Here is a 16,823-nt window from a genome sequence, read left to right as displayed (position 1 = left end):
CAAAACTGAGGGAGCAAGATCTCAGATGCTCTCAAGAACGACAGTTTTGCAGCTTCTCTTCTGCATTTGGGTGAGGGAGGGAACGTAAGGATTTCACAAAGGTGGGAGAAAGGAGAGTTAACAAGACCCGGTGCTCCTTGGAGGGTGATGATGCTCCGAGGGGCCTGAAAAAGAGGATCAGTTCTGGCGTTTGGACAGTGTGTTACCCTAGATGCCCAGGACAGTGGACAGGGCTTCCTTAAGGGGAAGGTAACCTTTTACTAAAGAATTACAGGCCTGGGGCTCAGTGCCCATAAAGACCTGCCCAGGTAGGGGTTGTGTTCACATCACCTGCTGAGGTTACTGCAGGTCGCTGATTCACTAAGGAGCCTTTTCACTTGCAACACCTGGCGGAGCCTTGAGACTCAGAGCAAGAGGCATCTCAACAACCACAGTGCAGACAAGCAGGTAATGTCCGGTTTCATTTTCTTCCTGGGGAATTCACTTCGTTAGGATTCCCTTCTTCCTTTTTCTTGCATTAAGGGACCCTTCTCATTCAAAAGCCATGGCCTGGCCTGGTGTCTCGGTTGGATGCAGCATTTCCCGTGTGCCAGATGTCTGCCGATTCCACCCCAGGACAGTGCGTGTTCCCTCTCTCTCTTCCTCTCTCTCTCTCTCTCACCAATAAAAAGAGATCCTCAGGTGAGAATTAAAAAACAACAACACAGTTTCTGGTGAATTTTAATTACTTGTGCTGTGCGTTGCTTCCCTGGAAGCCCTCCTTTCCAACACTGGTCTCCATGTGGCCTGAGTCTGAGCTCACCCACTGAGAGCAGCCTTCTCTGTAGGGCTACTTCCTGAAAACAATTAGTGGCAATTATCTAACTTGCACCTGCCTGAGATGGTGCACAACCAGTGGATCAGAAAATAGGCTAAGCACGGACTCCCATGGAGGAGCAGTCGGCCTCCAGGTGACAGACAAGCTCCTTTCTAAACAAGTGACCGGAGCTCAGCCAGCAGAAACCTTAAGCAGCCACCCAGGGCAACCACTGGCCTTCGTTCCCTAACCTCCCTCCTCTGACACCAGTTCCCTCTTCTGAGGCTTTAGCTGCCCCAGTCACTCTGCTTCCCCTCTCCCCCAGTCATTTTTGTCAGGACATATTTGCCGTGGGAAATTAGGGTTTCCTTCCATTGTTCTACAAACAAGGCCCTAAAGCCCATCTTCCTGCAGAAGGGAAAGGTTCCATTGTATGCAGGTCAGTGGCTCTTTGCTTCTCTGGGACTCTGAGCTCCTGACCCCATGGATTCAAAGCCTGGGGATACACAGACACGAAAAGCGAAAAGCAGGACAGCCGTTTAGTGGTGAGGACAGAGGAGAGGAGGCTGGTAAACTGCCTCCCATGCTCCTGAGGAGACACACGGGTCTCGGGTTGTGACGGTAAGTTTGGCTAACCTTTCTCCTTCAATTAACTGGAAGGCTCGCTAATGTGAAGCCGATGACTAGGAAATAGGCTGGTACAGGGGAGGGACTGTGGGGACAGGCGCCCTGGGAGTGGAGACCGGCACAGTCAGATGAGGTCTTCTGAGGGTACTCACAATCCCCACAGTGGAAACAGAAGACTCAGCTGCAGTGTCACAGAACAGAACTAGTGAGTTTTAGGGTGAATGAGGACGGTGATTTCTCTGTCTCTGTGTGTGTGTGTCTCTCTTGTCCTTGGACCAGTGGTTTGGGCCCCTGCCTCTGTCACTAACTGTACTCCCTCAAGTATGCAAATGTGTAAGAGAGAAGGGCCCTGCCTGGGCCTTGCCCTGGGCTTCTGAAACTGACACCAAGTGGAGACTGGATATCCTGAAGTCAAACTTCTCGATTTCCACAAATTGGCCTCAGGTACAGTCTATTTTTTGATTGAAAGGCATGTTCTGCTTTCTTTCAGTGCATGGATGAGCCTTTAGGGGGTGCCCCGACTCAGTTAGACATTACCATCCCTGCAGCTGGGAAGGAAGAGCATTTCTGGAGGACATCTCTCTTTTGGCTGACAATACTCAACCCCTTCCCCCCACACACAGACACAGAAAGCCAATGAGATTATCTGCAAAATACAGAGTTTCTCTAATGAAAGTTCGACCTTGCTATATTTATTGTCCCATTTCACACAATTTGTCTCCCAGCATCACGTAAAGGTCTGAATAAGTGAACCTAGGACCCTATTTCCTTGGAAACTCTAAAGAGCTATGCAGCGTTCTGCCCAGAAATCCCATATTGGACATTCAGACCTACGTTGGAAATTAGGCTGCTTCTCTATGTCAAAGTCACCTGGACCCTCTAAGCAAGACTGGAATGTTCCCATTTTACTGCTATGATTTCAGGCAGCAAGCCATGTTTTAAAAATTTATCTTTATTGTTGAAAATATTTCCCCCATTGGCCCCTTTTACCCCACTTCTGCCCTGTCACCAGGCATTTACTGAGTTATTATCTGTGTCCATGGGTTATGCATAGAAGTTCTTTGGTTAATCTCTTCCCAGCCCACCCCCATTCCCTCTGATATATGTCAGTCTGCTGCTTGCTTCCACGTCTCTGTGTCTCTTTTGTTCGTCAGTTTATTCTGTCCATAGGCGTGAGCATGCTCCTTGGAGGGACAGCATGCCTCCTACATTTATATTTTAAACACAACATTGGTGCTTCGGGCATTTCAGAACTGTGTTCTGCTTCATAGATGTGTGGAAGCACCCAGGGGGAAGTGCACTGATGTCTGCAACTTTCAAGGCATCAGATGAGTAATCAAGGATACCGAGATAAACAGAAGATTAGTGTACAATGAAGTCAGCATGTGTAACACAATGTTCACTGTAAACAGAAGCTACAGACAGCTGCAGGCAAGGAGAAATAAATAACCTGAAAATCCAAATGCAGCAAAGAGAAGGATGGAGAATGGATGAATCTTCTCAGCAACACCCCAAATGAAAATTCTCTGAAAAATGTACAACATGCCCATCGGTCCCTGACAGCACTGCCTCTGGAAACCTGAAAATTGTACTACTTGGGAATAGACCTGAGACCTGAATATCTGAGGTGCCACAAAAGGTGTCGTGAGTGTAGTTTTTCTGTGTCTTTCTGTTCATGCTTTCACTGGGCTCTGCTGTAGAAAATGTTAGCAAAGGGCCACAACGACTGTACAATTAACATACAAGTTCTTCTCACACATTAACATCTGTTCATTTGTCTTAGTTCTGCTGCTAAGTCCATTCTGATATAAAGGAAAGAAAGCAGACGTATGTAATAAAGACCTGATCATACACCCACCCCCAGGAGTGGGTCAACATGGTAAACACACAGAGAGACGCGGAGTGTGGAGATCAGTGCTGGAGCTGGTCCTCACTGCTACCACCCAATACCGAGTGTACCTTCACACTAACCTTGCCCCTGGTTTCTGCCCAACAACTGATGAGACACTGCTCTGAGTCAATCACAAAACAACTGCTTTCAAAAGAGGGTTTGCACTGTTTCCTGTCCTGAACAAGCTTTCGGTTTCCCCACACTTCCGCATCAGAGACTCAACCATACTGGCATTCTTCGTTCCATGATTTTCAGCTGGAAGTGCCAAGGGTAAGTGTGAGTCTTCAGGTGAGGGCCCAGGTGGAAGCACAGAGGCAGGGCAAGGTAAGGCCCAAGTTCCGAAATCTGTGGCAGGGAGACAAGCGGAATGAAGGAGCTCGACAACTGCATGTTCCTAGGGACTTCCTGTGGCCAGAAACGAGCAAAGGCCTTTTACAGTCCCTCCTGATCAACCCTGGGAATGTGTTCTAAGAGATTTCAAAGAGATGTGTGTGTGTCTTAAATATTTATATGTAAAGCTGTTCATTAGAGAATTATTTGAAACATAGAAAAATCTGAACCAGTGTATAGATACAAGAGTTGGAGAATAGATAAACAACATTGTCTGACGGTAGAGGGATTTCCAGTCCACCCATCTGCTGGCCATCTGGACCTCCTCTTTGCAGAAACGTCTATTCAGGTCCTCTACCCATTTTTTAACTTGGATTGGATTTTTGTACAGTACTTTGTATGGGTTTATATATAAACGATGGATAGCAACCCCTTATTTCATGTCTCATTGTCAAATATCTTCTCCCATTCAGTATGTTGTCCTTTGGTTTTGTTAAAATTTCCCTCACTGTGCAAAAACTTTTTAACTTGGCATGGTTCCATTTGTTTATTTTTTCTTTTGTTGCCTTTGCCTGAGGACACACATACAAAAAGATGTTACTCAGAGCGTTCTCATAGAGTTTATTGTGGACGTTTTCTTCTAGTTTTGTGGCTTTGAATTTTACATTTAAATCTTTCATCCGCTTTGAATGTGGTGTTTAGTCTTGTATGTGGTGTAAGAAACTGATCTGTCCAGATCTCCCAGCACCATTTAGAGGAGACTGTCTTCACCCCATTGTATATTCCTGCCTCCTTTATTGCAGATTAATTGAACATATAAGTCAGGGTTCATTTCTGGGCTCTCCATTTCTCACATTGAACTATGTGTCTGTATTTATGCCAGAACCACGCTGTTTTTATTTGTGTAGCCTTGTAATATAGTTTCATATCAGGGAAGGTGGTTTCTCCACTGTTGCTCTTTCTCAAGGTTTCTTCCATTAGTTGGGGTCTTTTGTGGTTCCATATACATTTTAGGATTGAGAAAAAGGCCATGGGTATTTAATAGGGATTGTCTGAACCTGTGTATTGCTTCAGGCAGTAAGGACATGTGACAATGTGAATCCTCTCAGCCCATGAGCACAGTGCCCCTTCCATTTCCTTGTACCCTCTTCCGATTCCTTCTTCAGTGTCCTGTAGTTTTAGACCACAGGTCCTTCCACTCTTTGGTTACATCTATTTCTAGGTACTTATGCTTTTTGATGAAATTCTAAATGAATTTTTACAATTCTTCCTCTGATTTTTCATTATTGCTGTATAGAAATGCAGCAGGTTTCTGATTTTCTATCCTGCCACGTTACTGAGTTCAGTGATTAGTTCTCATAGTTCTTTGGTGGAGTCCTCAGGCTTTTCTATCTGTCGTATCATGTCTTCTGCACCTGGTGAGAGTTTTGCTTCCTCCTTTCTGATTTGTATGCTTTTTATTTCTTTGACTTTTCTGACTACATTAGGTAGGACTTCCAATACTGTGCTGAGTAGAAGGGGTGATAGTGGGCAAGCGTGTCTTATTCCTGACATTAGAGGAAAAGCTTTCAGGTTTTCACCATTGAGTATTATCTTAGCTGTAGGTTTAGGAATCATGGTTTTGGATAAATGTTTTTTATTTATAATTATAACAAAGTCGGATTTAATTTGGGTGTTTAAATTGTATCTACATTTTGCTATTGCAGATTTACTATGATGAACAACATTAAACATAAATCCTTGTGTTACTGCCTGGTTTTTTTTCATTAAGGTTAATTCGTGTAAGTGGAATTTGTGGGTCAAAGGATAAAGCATTTTAAGTCATTATGCATATTTATTTGGTCAAAATATGTCCAGAAATATTTATATTCATATGGAACACAGTATATAATTACCTTTATGAATTATTTAAATTTATTTTTTAATTCAAATTTGTCTATAATCAAAACAATAAAATAAAATTAAAAAATAGCCTCCAAAATAGGTGGAAATATATTCCCCACTCAAAAAACTTTAAAAATATAGAACATTCAAATAATTCTAAGATTATATGGTGCAAAGGACTTCAGCTTCTGCTCTGAGTGAAATGGGAGCACTGGAAGGGACTGAGCAAAGGGGCGACCTGGTGTGAGTCAGCAAAGTTCTGGCTGTGGTGTTGAGCAGAGACTGTAGGGGGCACCAGTGGACTTGGGGACTCAGAGAGGAGGGTCCTGCATAATGAGTGTGATGGTGGAGGCCTGGACCTGACTGTCCCAGGAAGTGTGGGTAAGGGAGGGCTTCTGAGCACATTTGGACAGTGGAGCCAAGGATCTCCTGGTGACTAGGGTTAAGGGACACACATTTCACGTTACATGTTTTATGGGTGATTTCCCACGTTGGCATCAAAGGTTAAAGACTCCCAAGCAGACATCTCAGAGGAGCCCTGTGGTCACCAGTGATGGGGGTTGCACCCCGAGTCTGCCCTAGGGAGGCAGAAGACTCCATGTGGAATTCTCCATCTTCCAGGTCGTCATTTCTCCTTCTGGAGCCTCTCTGTCTGCTCAGCAGGTAACAATGGTGAGGTCCCTGGCCTTCCATCTGCTGGACCTCCCTGTGTGCCTCGCCTTGGTCCAGCTGCTCACCCCCTGCTCAGGTAGGGAAAGGTTCTGCATTATGTATGTGGAGTGTTACCTATAGAGCCCAGTCAGAACCTTGGGCTCCTCCCCACACCTGGAAGGCCCATCCAGACTGTACTTCTGTGATGTCAGGAGTGCCTGCCTAGGTGTTTCTTACCTCCCCCTCCCTTCCTGGGACACCCCCTTACCCTCTGGCCCCAACCCCCTCTAATGAAGCACCCCCTTCTGCTGACCAGCACAGTTTGCTGTGATTGGACACCCTGTGCCCATCCTGGCCATGGTGGGTGAAGATGCTGAGCTGCCCTGTCAGCTGTCCCCAGAGATGAGCGCTGAGACCATGGAGCTGATGTGGGTGCGACCCAGCCTCAAGCAGGTGGTGTATGCATATGCACATGGCAAGGAAGAAATACAGATACCAGAGTATCGAGGGAGAACTTCCATTTTAAGACAGTACATCACTGAGGGAAAGAATGTTCTCTTGATTCGCAACCTCCGAGCCTCTGACAGTGGAATCTACGTGTGTTATTTCCAAGATGGTGATTTCAATGCAAAAGCCCAGGTGGAGCTGAAGGTTGCAGGTGAGTCTGAGGTTTGTTCTGAGCTCCTTCTGCCATGGGGCCTGGGGACAGAGGCTCAAAGCCCACCTCACAGCACCTCCAGCAACTCAGCAGCAACTGTTTCCCAGCCTCCAACTCTGCTTCTCTGGGGCCCTTGACAGACCCACATTTTCCTCTAGGAAGGGTTCCTCCTGTGTCAGGTGAAGAGCCCCTCATGCTGACCACCAGGGTCTAAACAGCGAGGTGGGGTCAGGAGTAGGAAGGATGAGAAAACCTCCCCTCAGTGGGGGGCACACAGTTGATTGGGTTCAGCTGTGCCAGACAGTGGCCACGGGCCCTCCAGGTGCACAGGGCTGTGGTCCAGGGAGGCTGAAGTGCAGGGACATCACCTGTGCTGCCCATGTCCTCTAACCAAGGCCCAGGATCACACCTGTAGTTGAACAGGTTGAGTCTAGTCCGTGTTGCAGTGAGGGAGATGCACCCATGTGGAAACCAAGGGGTGTCTCAACGAGAAGGTGTCAGGGAGACTTGCATAACATTTGGGCTGATAGGGGAGTTGGGCTTATGGAAGGAGGGCTTGGCTCTGGGTGGATGCTGTCGGGATGGTGTGGGGATGTAACTGGCCACTGAGCCAGGACGGGAGGTTTGCTGGCTGCTGTGGTCTGGACACTTCATGTTCTCTGTGCTCAGACCCGATGGCTGAGTGGTGGTGGTTTTGTTCTCACTCATCACAGGGACAACACACCCTTGTCTGATGCTGGTGTTCCATGAAATCGCTCACGTCCACCCGACTGGGTTGCATTTCTCTTTCTCAGGGCACAACCCTGCCCTGTGGCTTCTGCCCGGGCTGGTCACTGAGGAGCCTCGCAGAGGAAGGAAGATGGGTGTGGAGGGTCCTGTCTTTCTCCCTGCAGGTCCCCCTCAGCCAGCTACAGTCCCTTCCTGGAGACCACAGCTCCTCTTAAGAAAGCCTTCCCTATAGGACTCTGTCCTTGCAGGTCTTCAAAGGCTTCCTCCCTCCTCAGCTTGGGTTGAGAGTTTAGGGACTGGTGGTAACAGCTCCACTGTCCTGGCCCTGGCTCAGCTCTCTCCCATGAAGGTTTTCCTCCCTCTCCACAACATTATGGTAAAGTTTTCCTGAGTCCAGAGACCAGAGAAAAATGGTGTCATCAATAGATTCATTATATCAAGAATTTAACAAGGTGCCTTACATACAAGGAACAGCCTTTTAGGCAGCAGTACCACATGCATGTCCTCTCCACCACATGGCAAAGGCTCAGGCTTATGCATGACAGGCAGGGGATATTGGAGCACTGGAACATGACCCACCAGACAAGGGGAAGGACTTACACGCTTGCCTAGGGCAGGGTGAGGGCCAGTTTTAGGAACCAGCAGCCTGGGGCATGGAGGAGGGATCCAGCTGTCTCTAAGGGATTTTAGGGGAAACAACATCTGTTTAGGCCAACGTCTAGCTAGATCTACTATGAGGTCCAGGGATGGTCAGGTAGTGGTCACATCATGGAACAGTCCCTACTGCACAACACACTTTGTAAACAGCTCCTTAGTGAACCTGCTTGTGGTACCTAGTGCAAGTGAGCTCCTCATTCCTGATGGGATCCTCACCAATACAGAGGAGTCCCCATAATCAGGCTCACTTTTCCTTCCCCAGCCCTGGGCTCTGATGTTCACATTAAAATGAAAGGTTATGAAGATGGAGGGATCTGTCTGGAGTGCACGTCTGCAGGCTGGTATCCACAGCCCCAAGTGGAGTGGAGAGATGACAGGGGACAGAGCTTGCCAGCTGTGGCCTCACCTGTGGCTACAGATCCCACAGGTCTATATGCAGCCACATCTTCTGTGATCCTGAAAGATGGCTCTGGGAAGGAGATCTCCTGTATCATCAGAAATCCCCTGCTCAGCCAGGAAAAGACAGCCAGGCTTTCCATTGCAGGTGAGTCCCTGCTCGACACTCTGCTTAGCTGTGGACACTGGGGAAGGAGGCCTGACTGTGTGCTGCTGACTTGGGTCTTTGCAGGGAACATGAGGCACAGAGCAGGGACCTGGCTGCTTCTTTCCCCATGAAGCTGATTATGTCACAAACATCTTTCCATATTTTCTGCATGTTACAAACTGTGACACCCAACAGGAATTGGGGGCAAGTGGTAAAGATCGGCAAACACATGGGAAAATATAGGTACAACCACGTCTTGGAGAAAGGGCTGATCTTGTTAAAACATAAAACAGCCCAGTAGAAAATGAGCCCAGAGCCTAAGTTATCAGTTCACAGGAAAGGAAATTACCTCACAGCAGGATCCCAGTCTCACTGAGTAGGGAACCGGTTCCACCTGGGAGACTGGCAACAGTAGGAAAAGCAAGGTGGTTGGTAACACAGCCGATGGCAGGGTGGTGGGGGGACAGCCACTCTTAGACGTTTGTGGCTATAATTTGGTATATTTTTGGTATAAATTGTCACATCTTCCATTGGGGACAATAGAACAACCTTTATCCAAATTATTTATTGATCCTAAATCCCACTTCTGGGGTTTCATCTGACAGATCAGCTTGGGTTGTATGAAATGGCCCATGTACAAGGTTACTTCTTAGAGCATCAACTATAATAATAAAAGCTAGAGACCGAGCCAAGGCCCAGCAGGGGGCTCCTGTGCAGTGGGCTGCAGTGTGGAGGAAACACGGACCTGCTCTCCGTGCTGATGCAGAAAGGTCCCCGAGACCCAGGATGCAGCCCAGCTTGTAGGGATGCTGTCTTTGGTGTAAGCAAGAAAAATGAGAATATATTTATGTTTTTTAGATTTAATAAAGACGTGCATGGCACTCACTGTGTGTCAGGCACTTTATAAGCTTTAACTTAATCCTTTCACCAGCTAGGACACCAGGAACAGAAAGGTCAAGTCATTAGTACAAGGTCACAGAGCAGGTCAGGCAGAAGACCCAGAATTTGAACCCAGGCCCTCCGACCCCAAAGTTCACATCCTTCATCCTCATGTTAAGCTGACTGATGAGAAGCTGATAAATGGGGGAGGGACGAGGGAGTGGAGGGGAGACTTCACTGCTCTGTACATATATTTTTTGATATTTGAAATATCTCCATGTGAGAGGCAGACATTTCAAGAAAATAAAATTTATCATGTACAGAAAGAGTTCTGGGATCCTTTGGGGGGAGAGAGGTGACCTCACCTCCAGAGATACCCCAGGGCCCCGCCTGGCGGGCAGCTGAGTCTGTCCCTCTGCAGGTCCCTTCTTCTGGAGAGCGGAGCCCTGGCAGGCGGCCTTCGGGGTCACCTTGCTGGCTCTGCTGGTGGCTGGTGTCTTCCTGTGGCGACAGCAGAAGAGAATCCAAGCCCTGTGGCAGGAGAAGGAGGCAGAGAAAAGTGCCAAAGGTGAGCCAGGGGGCAGGAAGGGCGACCTCCCTGCCCCATAGTGGGGAGGCACCCCCCTCGGGTCCTCCCCTCTATCCCCATAACAGGGCTTTTTTTCTTCTTATCTCCAGAGAAGCTGCAGGAAGAACTCGGTAAGTCCTGATACCGGCCTCGCAGGTTCTGGGTTCCCTGCCTTATGCATGTGACCAGCTCCTCCCATTTTTCCTGCAAAATGGAGACACAGCCAGTACCAGGCAGGTGATACTCTGGACCCGCACCTCAGACTCTGCTCTGCTATTTCCAGCCCCTTCCTCACCCCTGGGGAACCCAGGGCAGGGGCCTTTCTCGGGGCAGGAAGGGACTTCGGTCTGTCTGCACCAGGGGCCCCTCATACGGGGATGTCCAGGGAGCCCCAGAAAGGAAAGGGGGCGATGGGCTCAGTGCGTGCAGCCTGCCCTCCCGCCTGCTGCTTTACCGCATCTGTAGCTGCTCAGGGGAAGCAGAAGGAGAGAGGAGAGTGTCTCCTAGCGAGAGGAGTGGCTCCAGCCTCAGCTGTCAGGGTTTATCTTAACTGCTGAAAAAACAATAGCACCTGAAGTTTTCTCATTAATTTCCCACTTCTTTTGGAAGTAGGCGGGAAATAACGCAGATTGAGATAGATGGACCCCAGCACACATCTCCATCCAGTACCCACAGGGCGAGCCTGTGCTCAGGTGCAGGACTGAGATGGGCACCACTTACCCCAGGGGTGGGATCCTGACCCCAGTGGATGCCTGAAACCGTGGATAGTTCCACACCCTGTGTGTACCCCGATGTTTGCTTTTCACTGGAAGGAAGGCTCGTCACTGGCAAACCTGAGTTGCGTGCGTCACTGCTCTGGACCTTGGGGCCCTTACTCAGTCAAATAAGGGTGACGTGAACACAAGCACTGTGACACTGGGACAGCTGACCTGATCTCAGGAGGCTCCTAAGAGGCTAACAGGGGGAGGTACACAGGGTGGACCTGCTGGATAAAGGGATGGTTCACGTGTTGGCAGGTTGGAGATGGATGGAAGCAGATTTCATCACCCTACTCAGAATGATGTACAATTTAAAGCTTATAAATTGTTTATTTCTGGAATTTTCCATTTAACACATTCCAACAGGGGTTGAGGGGACGTAACTGAAACTTCGGAAAGTGAGACCTCAGATAGAGGGTGACTGTGTATAGATTCATACAAAACAGATCTGGGGTGACAGCTGGGAAAGCTCCTACACGGTGCCTGTGGGGTCATTGGATGCAGTTGATTTCAAAGAGGAGGGGGGATCAGGGAATCAAACAGGCAGAGGGAGAGGCAGGAAGGGTGGGGAGGCCAAGACAAAACAGTAGATGCCAGCAAAGGAAGAGACAGAAACTGACTCAAAAATGACAGTTCAGGTGACTCTCTGCCCGTCTTCCCTTGCAGGTGAGAAGGCTCAGGACTATGCTGGTGAGTGACTCAACCTCTCTGGTTTCCTGGCACCTGTGTAGGAAGCATTTACCCCTCTCTGTGCTGGTGTGTGATAATCACATCCAGCTCAGAGGCTCATTTTCTGTGGAGTCCCACCCCCTCCTTTCTGGACACCCAGAGAGGACCTTCCACATGCAGTGTCCCCTCACCCTGCTGACACACCCATTCCTGGGAAAAGCCTGGCCATGGCGCCCACAGCCCCAGGGTGATGAAGGGGCGCCCAACACTCAGCGAGGTTTTATGCCTGATCCACAAGCTGTACTTGAAGGAAACTGGATGTTGGAAAAGAGGGAGGAAAGCAGAAGAGGCTCAGTGAGGAGAGTGGAGGGGGGGAAGACAGAACTAATGGCCTTTCCTTGTCTGTGTCTCCTTCCTTTCAGTGTTGAAGACCACCTACCAACCTGGTGAGTGAACCACTGTGTGTCCTCTAGGACAACCACCCCAGGGCCCTGCTCCCTTTTCTTCTCTAACTCTTCACTGGGAGAGTTCTGGGTGGGTGACTTGAGGTCCTGGTCTCCAAGGTGGGCCCATCTGCTGCCGAGACCCCAGAGAACCAGGGGCAGCTGCTGTCCTGGGCTTCCCCAGGTGTGTGTGGGAAGGAGGAGGCTGAGGGCTGGAGCTGGAGGAAGGGGCAGGAGAGTGAGGATGTGACCTGACCAAGCTCTGTCCCCTCCTGCCCTGTGTGCCTGTGTGCCCTCAAGTTGTGCAAGGATTCTGAGGTTTAGTCTCCTCGTTAGATGACGGTGGTCATTCCCACTATGTCAGGGTTGAGGTGAAGACTAGGTGAGGTAATGAATGTGCATCGGTCAAAACAGCAATGGCTTGGTCAAAATAGCTCTTTGATGGTAATGACTGTGGCAAGGGCAAGGTTCTTAAGACTTAAAAATGATGCTGGCAACTCCTTAGAACATAACAGACTGTATTGTGGGGTAATTTACTCTCAGGGGAATAGAGTCCAAGGAGATAGACGCCCCCACAATCTCCACAGATTATTCGCAGTTAACAGACTTGTTGCTATAGTGTTTTATAGTATAACTTGGGTACAAATGATTGACAGGAGAAATGGACAAAGAATGTGGTAGCACCAGACCAACCTCCCGGTGGTCCTGAGATGGATGATTCTTTATAACCAATACCATCCCCTGTTTGGTGTTGATCTCAGTCATGTCACTGTAGCTGTTACTAACAGAAATGTTTATGGCTACATCTAAGGAACACACATAATCATCACCCAAAGGCTTTGCTGTGCTTGCTAAGGACAGTGAGGTGGGCCACAGGTCACAGCATGAAGAGGTGAAGGAAATTCATGACACAGACATGGAGTTGGTTTTCTTCGCAGAGAATCAACACAGTGATTAACAAAGGTAGGGAAGGAACTACTTCTGGGGGGGGAGGGGGGTATTGAGGGAAATCAAGGATGAATGCTGCCCCAGGGCTCACAACAGTGGGAATTGTCACCTCCCTTCAGCAGAGGGACAGGGAGCCTTCACTGGAGCCCGGGGGAGGCTGGGCTCAGGGAGAGGCTGCCTGATAAGAGTCCTGCTTTGTTAGAGCTTCTCCATGGGAGGAGGTGGGAAGGCAGTGCTGTGCCTCTCTTTCCTTTCTCTTCCAGTCTTCAGCTAGTACCTGCCCTGGCCAAACCCAACAGGTAACCAGAGGCAAGGGAGCCCAGTGATGCTGTCCAAAAAGGACTCCTTCCTGGGGCCAGAGAGGGTGGGACAGCTGGGGAATGGACCCCAGAGCACATAGAGCTCCCAGCATGGCCCCAGGCACAGCAGAGACATGGTCTCTATTATCACACCCAGCACTTCCTCCATGACCAGCCTTGGGTTAAATATGGCACATTTCATCTTATTCTACCCTAGAAATCAGTATTTTTACTACCATTTTACAGATATCAAATTGACAGCCAAGATACTACCTAGCGTTTGTTGTGTAAAAAGAGACTGTGCAGAAAAGGAAGTCATCCAGCTCAGGAGGGTAGAGCAAGGGCTGGAATTTGAGTCTATGTGACTATACAGCACAGGTGGGCATGGACATTTGGGGAGGGAAACAGGAAAAAGGTAGAAGGAAGGCACTAGCTGAAGAGGCAGGTTAGCAGACCCCAAGCTTCCTCAGCCTCCCCTTCCCCAAGACAAAAGGCGCCTCCTGTTTCTCTTGGTATTGCTGAGGGTCACATCCAGGCCAGGCTGGGGACCTCAGGATCTGGGTCAGGGCTCCTCAGCCAGAACCAGACCTTGAAGGCTGAGGCTCTGAGGTCCAGGCACCATGGCTGACCCCACACCATCTGAACCCTCTGCAGCTGATGTGTTTCTGGACGTGGACACTGCGCACCCCAATCTCTTTGTTTTCGAGGACCAGAGGAGCCTGCAGCTGGCAGACACCATGCAGAGGCTGCCAGACACTCCCAAGAGATTTTGCATGAATTTCTGTGTGCTGGGCTGTGAGAGCTTCACAACGGGCAGACATTTCTGGGAGGTGGACGTGGGGGACAGGAAAGAGTGGCATATTGGGGTGTGTAGAGAGGATGTGGAGAGAAAAGACTGGGTTAGAACAAAACCGGAGAATGGATTCTGGGCATTAGGGAGGTCTGAGGGGAATGACTTCCAGGCTCTCACAGACCCCCGGACAAAACTGACAATTGCCAACCCTCCTCAAAGAGTGGGGGTTTTCCTGGACTATGAGAAGGGGGAGGTATCATTCTACAATGCCATCAATGGGTCACATATCTACACCTTCACAAACACCTCCTTCTCTGGTCCTCTGTGTCCTGTTTTTGATATTTGGACTAGGGAGTCCACTGCCTTGACTATTTGCCCAGCACCAAAAGGAGTGGAGAGTTCCCTTGTGCCTGACCCTTCCCTGGAGACCACAGTGGCCTCAGGCTCAGCTGATAGCAATGGGGACCCTCAGGCTGAAGTAATGTCTTTGCTTCTCCCTGCTCAGCCTCAGCCCAGGGCTCCTTAACAGCAAGAAAATACGCCTGCTCAAGGGTGGCACAGCCGTTGACCGTTGACCTAGGATCCAGGAGATCATAGTTGACTCCCTGTCAGGCCACATGCCCAGGTTGTGGGCTCAATCCCCAGTGGGGGCATGCAGGAGGCGGCCTAATCAATGATGACTCTCTCATCATTGATGTTTCTCTCTCTCTCTCTCCCCCTCTCTTCCTCTTTCTGAAATCAATAAAGATATATATTTTTTAAAAATTAGTTGCTAAAAACTCACTGAGTAAAGCACTTCTCTGATATTCATTCAATTTTCCCACATGACAAATAAGGAGACAAGTGGCCTGGAATGGAATTAACTTTCCAAAGGTGACTCAGCTCACTTCCAACAACCATAGGTAACATTTATAGATAACTTAAAATGTACTGGGTGCTGTGCTGAGTGCTTCTTTGATTTCACTCACTAATCCTCACAACACCCCTGTGAGGTGCCTCAGTGAAAGTGTGGAAACTGAGACAGGGCCAAGTTAAGTGACATATAAGTCACACAGAAAGCATTGTTGCTGGAAGATGTTCTGCCTCTGCCCCCTCCCTCTACCTCTAGTTGGTTCCTAGCAGCCATTGTTCCTGCTGGGCAGGGTCCTGTGCAGTCCTGAGGTTCCCTTCTCAGGGCACCAAGGGTAAAGGTCACTGTAGGTGACTATGAAGGCCACACCCCACTTGGTTCCTTCAGGGTCCACTGTCAGAGCCATGGTCCAGAGCTTCACTGCCTGGCTGTGCAGAATGACTTTGTTCAGGGATGAATTCACAGTGACCATGTCACACAGGGCTGAGCAGGGACTAGAGGCCAACCTCTTAACCAACATGTGACCTGCGATCACTGAGCCCAACCAGCCCTCCGACTTCATACCTAAAGGTCATCTGAGAAACCTGAGTTTGGGGAGAAGGGAGCTAGATGAACTTCAGTGGGATTTTTATCACAGTGTAGAGCCATCTCCAGACAAGGGACACTCCACTGCTGGTCATTCCTTGATGGTACCAGAGGTTCCTTTGAACTGGTGCGTCCTGGGGAAAAGCCGCCATCGGCATTGTCACTGTGACTCTTCACCATTGTGTCCCCTCTACCCTGCAGGTGGCTGTCAGGTTACATTTGCTAAATAAATTGGTCAATAATCTTCACTCTTCCACTGAGACTCTTCTAGATTTTCAGCTCCCACAGGTGACTCACCACTGGGTCACAGTTTATCTTCTGGTAACATTTTCACAAAATCCTTATGTATTTGTTGTGCGTTGCTGCTGTAATAAATAGCCACAAGCTTCATGTCCTAATACAACCCAAATTTCTTACCTCACATTTCTGTAGGTGAGAGCCCAGCATGGTTCTCTCTGGGCTGAATTCAAGGTGTCTGCAGGCTGGGCCCCTTTCTGGGGGGTCTAGGGAGCAGTCTGTTTCTTGCTAATTCTGATTGTTGGCAGAATTGAGTTTTCTGCAGTGGTGGGATCCAGGTTGCCATTCTTTGATGGCTGTCAGTAGAAGCTGAGAGCCCTCCATGCTGGGAACAACCGGAATAAGTATAGCAGGAGGCAGATGTGAGAGAACAATTCAGGTGAAGGGAATGTCATGGGGAACAGAGCCCCAGTCATGGAATAATTGCTAGTGGGGTCATTGCTAGTGTGCTAATTGCTTGTCAAACTGAGTCAGGAGGGAATGAGAGGCCTCCAGAGAAAGCATGTAGGCACATGTGGGAATGTTAAGAATTGTGCCTTGGGAAGATTCTTGTAGAAAAAATGTACACAATGGCCAGATTGGGATCTGCAGGGCAGAGGAAGGGAGCATTGTGTGGGTGTAGGGGTGCTGGGCCCCACCGGACCATCAAGTGGCAGACAGGAAGTCTTTCTCCACTGCCATTGTCCTGAGGGCACTGGAGTGCCACCTGTGGAGGGGAAGAAAGGGCTTTGGACTCTCGCTCAGTATCCTCAGGTCTCTCACTTCAAAGTTTCTGAATGAGTCCCAGGGTCTCCATCACAGCTGCTGGCTCCATTCTCTAACCCCAGCCCCTCCCTGTGTACCCCCATCTCTCTCTGGCCCCTCAGAGTTCAGAAACTTGCAAGAGATTCCTTGGCTTGGGAAAGAGGGTGCTTATGTCCCCCTCAACACCGGCCCATCCCAATCCCAATCCCAATCCCAATCCCAA

At 49.1% G+C, this 16,823-nt stretch overlaps 2 protein-coding genes and 1 long non-coding RNA gene across 3 annotated transcripts in view; 2 read left to right on the top strand and 1 right to left on the bottom strand.

Moving 5' to 3' along the window:
* LOC308548950 (histone H2B type 1-C/E/F/G/I) overlaps positions 1-16,823 on the bottom strand; it is a 329,370-nt gene that overhangs the window by 130,855 nt on the left and 181,692 nt on the right. The window lies entirely within an intron of this gene.
* On the top strand, positions 1,266-5,275 carry LOC308549468. Its single transcript, XR_013997758.1, has 3 exons — positions 1,266-1,417; positions 2,695-3,062; positions 3,207-5,275. It is a non-coding gene; the product is annotated as an uncharacterized lncRNA (long non-coding RNA).
* Positions 6,501-14,897, top strand: BTN3A3 (butyrophilin subfamily 3 member A3). Its single transcript, XM_081122098.1, has 7 exons — positions 6,501-6,837; positions 8,486-8,767; positions 10,068-10,214; positions 10,325-10,345; positions 11,639-11,662; positions 12,064-12,087; positions 13,986-14,897. Exons 1-7 carry the CDS (start codon positions 6,537-6,539, stop codon positions 14,648-14,650), a joined length of 1,464 nt encoding a protein of 487 aa, XP_080978224.1. The 5' UTR covers positions 6,501-6,536; the 3' UTR covers positions 14,651-14,897.

This window comes from Miniopterus schreibersii (assembly GCF_964146895.1).
Source record: "Miniopterus schreibersii genome assembly, chromosome: 19".
Classification (NCBI taxonomy): domain Eukaryota; kingdom Metazoa; phylum Chordata; class Mammalia; order Chiroptera; family Miniopteridae; genus Miniopterus; species Miniopterus schreibersii.
This window is presented reverse-complemented; position numbering and strand designations above follow the sequence as displayed.

Coding starts and splice junctions, on each gene's coding strand:
- BTN3A3 (XM_081122098.1), top strand. CDS start 6,537: ATGGTGGGTGAAGATGCTGAGCTGCCCTGTCAGCTGTCCCCAGAGATG. Junction 6,838..8,485: donor GGTGGAGCTGAAGGTTGCAG/GTGAGTCTGAGG, acceptor TTCCTTCCCCAG/CCCTGGGCTCTGATGTTCAC. Junction 10,346..11,638: donor GAAGCTGCAGGAAGAACTCG/GTAAGTCCTGAT, acceptor CTTCCCTTGCAG/GTGAGAAGGCTCAGGACTAT.